General features: G+C 42.5%; 2 protein-coding genes across 3 annotated transcripts in view; both read left to right on the top strand.

Moving 5' to 3' along the window:
- Window positions 1-12,304, top strand: part of RSRC1 (arginine and serine rich coiled-coil 1) — a 111,269-nt gene that overhangs the window by 22,032 nt on the left and 76,933 nt on the right. Inside the window, exon 5 of the mRNA XM_052686116.1 lies at window positions 6,310-6,480. Coding sequence (XP_052542076.1) covers window positions 6,310-6,480 — 171 coding nt within the window. The remainder of the gene's footprint in view (window positions 1-6,309; window positions 6,481-12,304) is intronic.
- LOC128082188 (lysosomal amino acid transporter 1 homolog) overlaps window positions 1-12,304 on the top strand; it is a 136,930-nt gene that overhangs the window by 111,994 nt on the left and 12,632 nt on the right. The window contains exon 12 of one of the 2 annotated variants that reach the window (XR_008207582.1): window positions 9,333-9,460. The exons of the other annotated variant lie outside the window; for it this stretch is intronic. The gene's annotated coding sequence lies outside the window, so the exon portion shown is untranslated. Of the gene's footprint in view, window positions 1-9,332; window positions 9,461-12,304 lie in introns of those variants that run through there. 2 annotated transcript variants of the gene reach the window in all.

Genomic DNA, 12,304 nt, shown 5'->3' with positions numbered 1-12,304 from the left:
ACTGAAGATGACCTGGGTGTCCTCAACCGATTTGTGGTGCTTTTATTTTTGGCTAACTGATTAGCAGAATACTTCTTATCGAGCTCAATTTTGCTTTTCCATGGAAGTTTATATATAGTTCATATACAACTGGCTATTCTTGTAGGTGTGTGTCTTTATGCACTTGAGGTGTAGAACTTCCAGACAGTTTTGGATGGGGGAAGGATGGGCACTCAGTGGGGGGAGGGGGTGGAGTTGAGGGATTTCTGAGTTGATTTTATTTAATAGCCAGGGCAGTTTGCTACCTCCCACTTCTTAATTATTTTATTACCCAAAGGCTATTAGAAATAAATGATAGATTTTCTTGTTCGGTCCCAAGCAGTTTTTCTGTTCTGTTATGGTGATGTGATTACGGGGTTAAAAAAAAAAAGAAGTCCTGGTTTGAGGTATCCTCTACGTGAGAGAAACTCACTTTGTGGAAAAAAATGGCTGTGTTCTTCAACTGAGTTTTCCTAATTAGAGGTGGAATCTCAGCAAAGAGAGGTGGTTTCAAGTCTTCCGAGAGATAAGCAAGGGGAATGAGTCAGGAACATGTTTTCCCTGATGGGAGATGAGGATGCTCAGCTCCTTGGAGTGGTTGTATTGCAGGCGTTTGCAGATCTGTGCAGGGAGGGAATCCCTTCCTGTGTGACTAATGGTGTGGAACGCTTTGCAGCTCCAGTAGATCCGTGGAAGCTGTTCACACAGCTGTTCTCCCTCCCCAGATCCCCAGCAGCACACTCCATTACACGTCCCTTGGCCGCAGCTGCTCCCATCGCCCTGCCTCTGCGTAAGAAGCCTGGTGAAAAATAGCGTAAGTCATTTTGTGTGGGATGCAGAAATACCATGTAAGCAGCAGTGCTGCCGTTGGTTTATGTGCTTCCACGTGTTCAATGCGTGTCTGGCCTGCTCTAACAGATAGCACGTGTGTCCACAGGGAAGTGTGCTCCTCACCGAGCTGCTCGTGTAGGGAGCGAGTTCCAGTGGCGTGCAGGCTGGTGTCACTGGCTTTGTTAGGGTTCTGTAACAACACCCCAGCAAGAACTACTGCTGGCATAGCTGATGTTTAGTCTCTGCTTTATATTTCTGGTTTTCCAGGTGGCACTCAGTGAAGTCTGCTTTCTGCTTGTAGCTTTCCATTGGAAAGCTGGTGCACTCTCAATGTCAGAAAGGCTGTGCTCAGCTTTCCCTTCTTCTCCCTCAGGCAAGGAATTCTGTCCAAAGTGCACAAGAAGCAAGCCTGAGCCATTGACTGCTGACAGAAAAGCTCCATGGCTCCAGAAAGACCCATGAAGTTAACTTTTTTTCCACTTGGTTGCGGATGCCCTGTAGGTTTCCCAACAGCTCTGCAGTGCGGTGGGCGCACACCAACCTCGAGGTGCACAGTCAGTGGTGGTGCTGCATCTTTGGGTGGCCAGGGGCTGTGGCAGGGAGCACATCCCACCCTCCTTTGGGGCTGAGGGCAGGAGCCCAGGAGGTGCAGTCAGAAGGATGGGACTGGTAACAAAGGGGTGGCTTGAGAATAACCAAACCCAGCAGCAATGTCTTTTCTGCCCGTTCTGCTGTCCTGCTGCATTTATGTGCTCCTCATGCCAAGATTTCAGTAACTGCTTTGTTTGTTTGTTTTTAATTACAGTTTACTGGAAGCTTGAGTGCAATTTCCTCAAATGTTTAATTATGTAATTAACATGATTTATGGGTGGAGAACTGTTTATTACTGAAGTAAGTTGATGCCTGTATCTGGTGAATCCATTTTCGCCATTCTGCGAACTGTGTTCCTGATTCTCTGTTGCTGCTTATATTTCATCTTGCCTGTCTCCAGCGCAGTGGATGATGTTGTTACTATCTTTAATACCTCTATTTTCTCTTACTGACTGCCTGAACAGCTGCCTTGAAGCAATGTCTCTTTCCTCTTAACGCCAGTCTCATGTCAGACTTAAAAGCTGACCCCCTGCTTGCGTGTGTTTTCATCTTTCATTCACTTCAGCAATATATAAGCCATATTATCTATACGTTATCATTAGCGTATTGTCTCTATTTAACTTCCTTAAATGCCTTTTTAAATTGCAAACAAAATAAGACGGGCTCTGTAGTGGTATCCATGTTCAAATTACAAATGTTATTAACTTCCACACTTTGAGCAACTGCAGCTGATGCTTGAAACTGTTGCACATTCCTCAGGAACCTGTGCTGTGTGTTTGTGGCTTTGAGTTAAACAGAAAAACTTCCCTTGACGTGCTTTGTAAGAGAACATGTCATTGTGCTGCAATGAGCCGTGTTTGTGCTGTGTCTCTATTAGCAGTGTGACAATCCAGGCGTGATGCAATGCAGTTGTTCCATTGTTCTTTCCAGACTTGTGATATATTGCTGAAGTCTTAAACAGGCGTGAATTTGTTGGGCTTTGTTTGTGGTTATTGAGCTACTGATAAGCTCATAAGAGTTGTGCCAGCTGATGGAAAAAGAGTCCCAGCAAAGCACTTGACAGCTCAGAAACTTTGGAGCTGTGGTTGTTATTTGCCAGGAAAATTGTTTTTGTTCCTCCTCCCCCCCCCAAAACAAAACAAAACAGCCTTACTTGCAGTGCAGAAATGCTTTTTTCTTTATTTCAGCTTTCCTGCATTTGCATTCTAATTCCTCTATTGAAGAAGCCTGCTTCGGTGGCTGCTTTCAGATCGTAGTGTTTTGCAAAGATGAGATTGTAGCTGTAAGATACAGCTCAATGCTTTAGTGCAATATAATTGGGGAAATACTAAACGACACTGACCTCATTTCCTTTAGAACAATGAAAATTAATAGTTTCACGTTTTATTAGGCTGATATTCCAGATGTAGTGTACATTTAATTAAGTGTAGTTTCCTTTTGGTTATGGTATGTGTATCTGCTTTTTGTCGCAAATTCTTTCTAGTTTTACAGTTTTCCACATGTTTTCTTTCACCATTTATGATTTTTTCAAAGCGGAGCTATAAGGATTTAAATCACTTTAGCATGCAGCAAAACAGTTCCCATTCAAACAATAAACGCCATTTTAAAAAGCCTTTAGATCTTCTGTCACTTCATAAATATAAATGTATAAAAACATTATGCAGTTGTAGTGCCCACCTGCTAATTAAATGCAGATTTCCTCAAACTTGTTTTAAAATCTGCTTATTTGTTTCAACTCTGTCTCTGTTCGGAATACATATGGCCCTTGTGAAACTAATTATGCTCACGGAGCAGCTGTTAAATTTAGTGCAACTAATTTTATCCAATATTTTACATTTTAATTGATTACCTGTGAAGAAATTAGCAAATTAACACTTATTGTGCAGTAACAGAATGGGCTTTTATGGATACTTTCAATTTTTACAAGTGGACTAAGTGTTGATGGAATAAAGACGTTTGGTAGGATTTGAGATAGGGAAGTTATTGGCGAGCCTTGATTATCTGGTGTGAGAATTTTGGGATACCGAGTGATGCCAAGCATCTGTGTGTTCTGCAAGTTAGACATGAAAAGCAGATTGGAAAGTAATAGCTTTTCACAGAATTTTGGTAACATATGGGCTTATCTGGATCTAAGAGCCCTTTGAAGATCTTTGAACTTGCCTAAATGACTTAACCTTTGGCATGGCGGGTGGGTGTTCTGGGTGCTGGGGGAGGGGCTGTGCTGCCAGCCTACTTCCCACCTTGTTTTTATTTAAATCTTCCCATAGTTCTGTAATTCGAACGTTTTCCAACATTAGAAATTGGGATTATGGAAAAAAAAAATCAATAGAAATAAGAATAGAGGTTTTCATTTTCCTCTTGATCTGTGGACTTTCTGCTTGGAGGGCATCTTGGTGCAGGTGACGTGAAGCTCTGTGCCGTGAAGTTACAGCTTGCCTTCCCTTTCTGCAGGATATTGCAGTATTAGTTCGTAGCAGCGTGCAGGTGAATTCATTGTGCTGCAAATGGAAAAGTGCTGCAACTTGTTAGGCACCGAGTAGCAACCTCAGCGTGCTCAAGTTTTCACTTTATGAAATTGTTCTCTGCTGCTATGAGCTTATTGAGTGTTTCGGACTTATTACAGGGCCTGGAAGTTTGCATGAAGCTTTCCTAGGGCAAATGTTGTAGAATTTGGGGCTCCAGAAAGATGGCTGTGTTGTGCAAAGCGTGGTGGGATGGAGCTGTGTGGGGGTGAGTGCTGCTTTGCTGGGTGCTGGGGCTGAACCCAGCCCCTCTGGAGGGTGCAGTGCTGGGTACCCAACTGCTTGAAGCAGTATGATGGGTTGTTTTGCTTACAGCTCTCTTGATCTGAATTTTGTTATGCAGTTCCCTTGGCTGCCTCACTCCGTGTTGATGAACACAGGGTCCATCGCATCCTGGAAGGCAGCGCATGGGAAAGGCTCTGCAGGTGTTTTCTGGTGCAGGGGCAGCATGCACTGCATCAGCTTGGTAATGTTTTCATTTAGATGTGTGCTACAGTGGGGCACCACAGTCAGGATGAAGCTGGGGACTGACCAAGCTGTGTGTCCTGCGGGGATGGCCTCTGTGGAGTGGGACTTAACATTTTTATTTAGACTTTCATGGTAGCATCCCACTGATAGTCTTACACCTCCCTCCCTGCGTGGCTGGGACAGGGAACACGAAGTGGACCAGCTATCTTTTGTAACTGCAATCCTCCAAGCATAAAGAGTGAGTATTGATCGCTCTAGGTGAATGAATTTTATGGGTACAGAAGACTGTAAATGAGAGAACAGAGACAGATTCTGCAAAGAAAACGTTCATCTGTTTGTCAGCGCTGCTGGAAGCGTTCAGTGCAAATCTACATTTACAAATTCAGTGTGACAAACCTATTTCTAATTTCTAGGAGCTGTTTTTCTGCATGTGAATTGTATCTGCTGTTTGTTTTACTTAGATGAGAACAGAATTCTGGAATTTGTGGCGACATAATAAAAATCCATCCTGAGATGGGAAATGTACCGCTTACTTCAGTGGTAATTTGATCTATTGTGTAAGTGCTAATACTGTGACCAATAATAGAAGATATAGTGTTGCGAGGGATGCCATCTGCTGAATGAAACCTAAAACGGAGGTTCTGACCCCTGGTGCTAGTCTGAAAGGCACGATGGCAAGGCTAGGTACGTTAACCCCAGCGCGCTGGACACATTCCAGACTCAATAACAGCATTCTTCCTCGGTTTGATTTATAGCTTCATCTGGAGGTAGTATTTTCTTTTGCTTATTCTATTGTTGAGTTTTATTAAACAGTTGTTGCTTTTAAAGTTGAGTGATCTCTTGTATGTGATTTTGCTTTTAAAGGCCTTTGGAGTCCGAAAGGTGCTAAATAATTCTCATCCAGGTTTATGAAATGCCCTTCCCTGTCCCCCAGCCCTCTTGGTACTTAATGAAACTTTTCAATGAGGTGCCATGAGAACCTTTATGGGGTTGGTGTTGTACTGGGAACTAGTGGGAACTTGTGTTGCTGTTCTCCTAAATGTGCATTGTGTTTAGCTGCTCATGTACCATCAGCAGAGATGTATTGATTGATGATAAATTATAAATCAGAAAATTGGGAATCATGAAAGGTTCACTTGGATACATGTAGAGACAGTTGTGTCCTAATAGTACTTGATCTTTTTTCATTCAAGTATATCAGTAACAGTGCAGGACTGGGTAAGGTGATTGAGCACAGGGGATCCTGGAGCCACTGGAGAGCTTGAAGTCAAGAACAGAGGGCTCTGTGAGCACAAACCCCTGCACCTGTATGCACTTCCCTGCTGTACTGGACCTATAGGGTTGGCCTATGCATAGATGCTCTGCAGAATGTGTTTCAGACTGAGATTTGACATTAAAAACTACGTGTGTGTCAGCAGAAGGCTAAAGCCAGGGAACTGTAAATGCCACTGCTGTTTTTGCTTTTGTTGGAACATTGGTATTAGTAATAAAGTACTTAATATGTAAGTACAGGAACTTAGTAGCATCTGTAACTTCTTTGATTATTTGCTAAGATAAGTTGATTGTTGTGTAAAAATTCACTGTTTTTCATCCTTTCTTTCTCCAACAGCCCTCAAGACTGCATTGTTAAGACCTAATTGCTTTGTTCATTCATTAGTACTGTCTTTTGTGCTTTAATTTATTTCACATTCTTCCTTTAGAGTAGAAACAATGCTTTCTTACTCACTTTTGAGAACTTGGCAGGGTTTTACTTAAGGATCTAAATCACTAAATGATTTGGATGTGTGTTCCAAATAGTTGGACAAGATGACAAATCTAATGTGTAGAGAGTCCCAAAAATGTGCGACTGCTAAACTTTGATATTGTGGATTTTGTGTAGATCGCGCTCAAGACCTCGACAGCGTTCCTATAGTCGGAGCAGTGAAAGATCCAGTCACAGGAGGACTCACAGTGGGTCTCGTGAAAGAGAGCGGCGTAAAGGCAGAGAGAAAGAAAAAGTGAAAGAGAAGGGCAAAGGCAAAGAGAAGGAGATGTGTGGCACCAAGCTGGGGTAAGTGAGATGACAAATAACGCAGCCCTGATAACGGCAGGGAATGGTTTGTGCTGTCTTCCTCAGTTTATTTTGTAAAATATTTGCTACTTACATAAAAATAACAGAAATTGTTGGAAAGCCTTTGAAACATGTAATTCTTAGTATTTTAAAGTTCTGGCATGTGGCATCGCTTTGAACAAAATAACAGTTCAATGTACAATTCTTTCTTCCCTTGCTTTGCAAATATGCTGAATAGCTTTTCTTCGATAGATTACTATAACTCCTCTTCTGATGCATTCTAATCGTAAGTTTATAAAATGAAGAGTACTGGAGTATGATGATTTTTTCCTATGAGGAAGAAGTGCTTTTCACTGCATGGTGGGTTCCCCCCTCCCAACCCCCCCTGACACTTGTGTGTTGACAGAAATTTCTGTTGGGTTTCATTTGTAGCTCCAAGTGTAGTTTCAGTGTATATACTTGCTATGGTTGAATGATGGACTGCCTTTCAAAACATGCTGTCAACATAATTTTCACTTGAAATGACTTAGATTGTTAATCTTGTTTTCTCAGATTTCAGAGAAGGCAGTTTATGTAATTACCTCTGTGTTATACATCTCAATCTCCTACAACTTTTAGTGGAATGTTTATCTTTTTCTCTATTTATGCGATTGGCTTTAAGATGGAAGGCTGCTATATTGAACCTCCTTCTTGAATCTCTCTTTGGTGCTTTCCCACTAGCACTAAAAGGGAATTTCTACAACAGCACCTTCTGCCAGCATTCATGGAGACAGCTTGCATTTATCTGCTTGGTTTTACAGCATGGCAATGCTGGTTACTTAGTCCCTCACATATAATTTCTGCTTGCTCTGGGTTATATTATTGTTTATGTAAGTATTCATGTAAATTAGTTATTTGCACATTTTTATTCTAATTTATAGCACATACACTGCTGGGAACTTCAAAGATGGTGTCTTCCATGCATTTCAAGGGTTGCTTTCCTAATTTTATTGCACCACGTGGGGATGTTCACTCAGTGGCAGTGATGCCCTGGCACTGCTGCCCCTGCGGGGTGCCCTGTTGCTGCAGTGCTGGGGACTGGGGCTGTGGGGGGTGTCCCTGCCCACGGGAGGAGTGGGGCTGGGGGGGATTTAAGGTCCCTTCTGACCCAAACCCCTCTGTGATTTTGTCATCCATCAGTCACTGTTGCAGTTATTGTCAGCAGTCAGTAGGATTCAGCGTGTCTTGAAGCCTCTGAGATACTTACAGTGTGTCTGAAGCTTGTTACCTGTTTACCTGGAGTCTGAATGTGTTTGGTACTTCTGGAGGACTTGAAGAGAGGCCTGCATGTTGCATCCAAAATTGCTTTTTAATGAAGCAGGTTCTAGGGCTCTAAACAGAGAAGGAATCCATACTGAGCACAAATACATTTGGTGTGTGAGAGGTTTCTGGACTTTATGTGGAAGCACGTCTTAAATCATGCTGCAGTATATTGCAGAGCTTTATTAACATACTGCCCGACTTGGTCCTTTTATTGCAAGGATCAATATCAGATAACAGTAGGAAGAACTCAGAAGTGCCTCGATTTTGTTGGAAGCAAACAATTTACCTTTGTGTTTTGATAACTTAGAAAATTGCTTATGCTACATTTGAATACAAAATGCCCTGTTTGGGATGTGTCCAGGGCAGTTAGACACAGAGCACGAGCTGGTGATAGCAACATTATATGACATCAGACCATCTTCCTCTGAGTCCAGGGACAGACCAGTGGGCTTTGTATTGGGTTTTCTTACTCAGAGCATTATTAGGCTACAAGCTGAAATGTACCCAGGATGATATTGATGTGATCTATACTTAATACACTTTTTGGGGGTGGGGTGAGGGGAAGGGGTGTGTGTATCAATTGAATCAAATAGTGATCAAAGTGTATCTATCCAGACAATATGGATCTGAGGAGCTTTTTCCCTTATTTGTCATTCTGAAGATTTAGTTGGTATCAGCATCACATTGAAAGGTTTTGCAAAGCAACATATTTAGAAACAGAGAACGCAGAGCTCTGTGAGCCAATTGCTATTTACAGTTACTGCAGAAATATTACAGTTCTGTTTTTGTAGGAGACTTTCTCAAGCTTCCCAAGCTCTGAGATTTCTTCTTCTTTCTCATTTATTCGTGTGTTTATTTTCTATGTGGCTGAAAAGTGCAGGAAGGAGATGAGCTTCCAGGGAAGCTCACCTGTCCTACAGTTGGCTCTAGTTAGCTAAAGGCAGTGAATTGGCTTTCCTTTGTGTTTTCTTTTGTTTTGTTTTGTGGGCATATGTTATAATTCAAGGTTTTTTGTCTTGGAATGGTGTCAGATGTCCCCATAAGGGTATGGCTAGAATTAGGACTCTTAATATAGCTCTCCTCTGGGGCTGTCTTACCAGGTCCTGCGACTGCTGCTGCTCCCTGCAGCACCACACCTGGCTGCCTGGCCTGGGAGCTCCCTGCTCGCCCTGCTGACACGGTGTTGGGGCAGACATGCAAACAGTACAACATTCTGCTCTGTAAGACTGCTCACTTGGGCTTTTCTAGAAACTCCAGCAACTGGGGACTCTTTTTAGAGGGGGAAAAATAGGCCTCTGTATTTGGAATCGATTCCTGCAGGTATTCCATGTAAAGGAACCAGATATAGTTTCCAATTTAAATTCATGTGTGTTTGGTATGTATTGACTGGAAAAATAGCTGCTTTAAATATTATGAAGGTCTTTTACATCTGAATGTTTTCGAAGGTACTTGGTGTGATTGAAGAAACCTGCTTTCAGGAAGTATCATAGAATGGCCTGGGTTGAAAAAGACCACAGCGCTCATCAGTTCCAACCCCCTGCTGTGTGCAGGTCACCAACCAGCAGCCCAGGCTGCCCAGAGCCACATCCAGCCTGGCCTTGAATGCCTGCAGGGATGGGGCATCCACAGCCTCCTTGGGCAACCTGTTCCAGTGCCTCACCACCCTCTGTGTGTAAAACTTCATCCAAATATCCAACCTAAACCTCCTCCCCTGTCTCAGTTTAAAACCATTCCTCCCTTGTCCTATCACTATCCACCCTTATGAACAGCCATTCCCCCTCCAGTAGCCCCTGTACTTTCACTCCTGTGGACACTGGGATGTTTGCACGTGTCTCTATCACTGTGCTGTGTGCTTTCTTACCTTATACATGAGATGAAATTACAAAATTGTTTTTTTTTTCCTTTGTTCTTGGGCTTCTCGACACTACATTATCCAGCATAAGCAGCCATATATTTGAGACTTGATTGTTTCTCTAAAGTAGAGGGTCAAAATGTCGGTTTTGCACTAATTATGGAGAAAATGTTCTTCTTTGTTCATGGCTCGTGTAAATGCTAATTATAACCTTGTTTCCAGCACTTTATTGTATAGGTTTGTAGGCATGGGAGGGGAAGGGCTTGTGGCTTTTATTTTTAAATCAGGGCAACCTTAGGTTTTTCCAAAGCGAGTCTTGTCTTCACAGGAAAGATCTGGGCAGATTTCCAGAGCAGAAGAGAATCTGCCACTGTAAACCAGTTGTTGTCCCTCCAGTGCTCTGTTTCAATGGGCACTCAGTAAATAAGGGTGAGCACTGAACTTTGTGCATGCTGGGTGAGTGTCAGCTGTTTTTTGGAGTTCGGCTTTGTTACCTTCAGAGCAAACAATCTGAACTCTTTTGTTCTTACAGTCTGAAATGTTTTAATGGATATGCTATTTGTTCAGCCGTTGTGGTAACAGCTGCTTTGAGTTTAGGTTGGGAAGCTCATGTGCAGCATCAGACAGTACTTGGCTAAAAACAAAAAGTGATGGGGTTGAGAGAGGTGTATCACGCTTGGAAATAATTTTGTGCTCTCTTACAAGTTAAAGCAATGCATATTCAAAAAGCATTCCACCAACATACCCTAAATATTCATAAACAGCAAGACGATCCATCTTTCCATCAGGATTATTTAATTTCCAGTGAGGACTGTGTAAAATAAAGCTGGAGATAAACAGGCAGCAAGAAATGTTCTCAAATGTCCAGCCATCCGACTGCTGCTATGCTGTTCATTTTCCTTCCATTTTCACGTATTCTGAACTAATCAGTCTGCTTTTGTCTCCTAATCCCATAATAGTAGTTTGAGCTGTATTCCTTGTGCCTGGAAAGATATTAAAGAAACCAAGAAATGGTGTGGCTTTTGCTGAGTAACCGTTGCCAGCATTTCTGAAGCAAAAGCACTGGCTTGGCCTTGCAGCCTTTTCTATTCATCCAGTCTCATAGGCCAAGTTTCAAATCACATTTCTCTGTTTGAAATAACGATGTTGTTCTCTAGTTACAACCCATGACTACAGTAGTGATATCATGCACGTTATTGCTCTGGGCCATTCCTGCATTCTAGAACTCTGCCAGTGCTTTGTGCTTAACACAGGCCTTGGTGGCTCTCCTGGTCTCACTGAAGTTTCAGTGACAAGTGCTGTTCTGAGGTGTTCCCTCACCTTTGTAGTTTTACAGAACCCAGCGCCTCTTCTGCGTGTTATGATGTTATAAATAAAATGGAACTGATTAAATCAGCTCTGTGATGCATGGCCATTTTCTGTTAGCTCTGCAAAATTTTGTGATGCATTCTGGACATCTGGTGCCCAGTACTTACCAGTAAGTTCTAGTCCACTGGGTTTCTTTTATTAAATGTTTCTTTTATGAAAACAAACAAACCCAAGACTTTAGTGTTGAGGTAGTTGATCAGATCCTACACTTGGCTGCCCTGTGTATCTATCTATATATACACATATGTATATATGTAATATATGTAATTACTGAATAAAGAGTGGGAAACCAGTGTCTGTGTGTCAAAGGAATGAGCCAACACCACCAGTGTTACGTGAGCTCCCAGAAGACTGTAGCTGGGAGTGGTTCAGACCTTAGCACTCTGATCCATTCTGCTGATGTCTCCAGGTATGCCTAGACTCGTGTGCTCTTTTCCTAAAACAAAACAATCTCAGCATGCCTCATCTGACGTAAAATGTGATATATATGTTGTACTTAGTGCCTATAACCTGACGTTCTCCTGGGTAAGACTGAAGCAGGCGACCAGTTGGTTCCAAAATGGGTTTTTGCATACATGCCTATGAGGTACATCCTCACTGATCCTGCACCTGGCTCACATTTTGTTTCATTGTTTTCCTCCACTTGTTTAGCAGAAATGCTAAGTCATGTCTTGAAGCAGTGATTGAGCACCTGTTGGGAAGGCAGGGCCAGCCCAGAGGATTTCAGGTGCATGCAATGTGCCTGAGTGACTGGAAGGCGTAGAGCCAGGAGCCAACCCTTCCAAGACCTCATTTAAGGGTTGGCAGTGGAGGCAAAGGTATCTTGCTGGAGATCCCTGCCTGCCTGAGGTCTTCCAAAGGTAGGAAGATTTTCTTCCTTGGTTTCTGCTCCCACAGCAGCTGCACTGGGGCTTGTTCTCACTTGCTGCAGCCTAGAATTGTGCCACTCTGCTGCTATTGCTGTACTTTCCATCACATTATAGCCTTACTGCATTATAACTTGTCACTTGTTTTAAGAAATAATAATATTTAATGGAGAAGCAGTGATTATTTACTCCAAAGAAATAGAGCAACTCTTTTTATCCCCTGTCTTCCCCTCCAAATAGCATTCTCTCTCTGATTTCTCACTAATTTCAATGGGCTTTGTATCCCACCTTCCCCCCCCCCCTCCATATTTCTGAAGCTTCAAAGCTTAATTCAGTGCTCCAGTTTGTAAGCTTTGCTCTTTATTCCGTGGTTTTTCAGTTCCTAATACAGTGTTAGCTAGACTATATCCTGACTTGTGGACGTTAGTGACCTTTT

Source organism: Tympanuchus pallidicinctus, unplaced genomic scaffold (assembly GCF_026119805.1).
Source record: "Tympanuchus pallidicinctus isolate F22 unplaced genomic scaffold, pur_lepc_1.0 scaffold22, whole genome shotgun sequence".
In the NCBI taxonomy this organism is placed as follows: Eukaryota; Metazoa; Chordata; class Aves; order Galliformes; family Phasianidae; genus Tympanuchus; species Tympanuchus pallidicinctus.
This window is presented reverse-complemented; position numbering and strand designations above follow the sequence as displayed.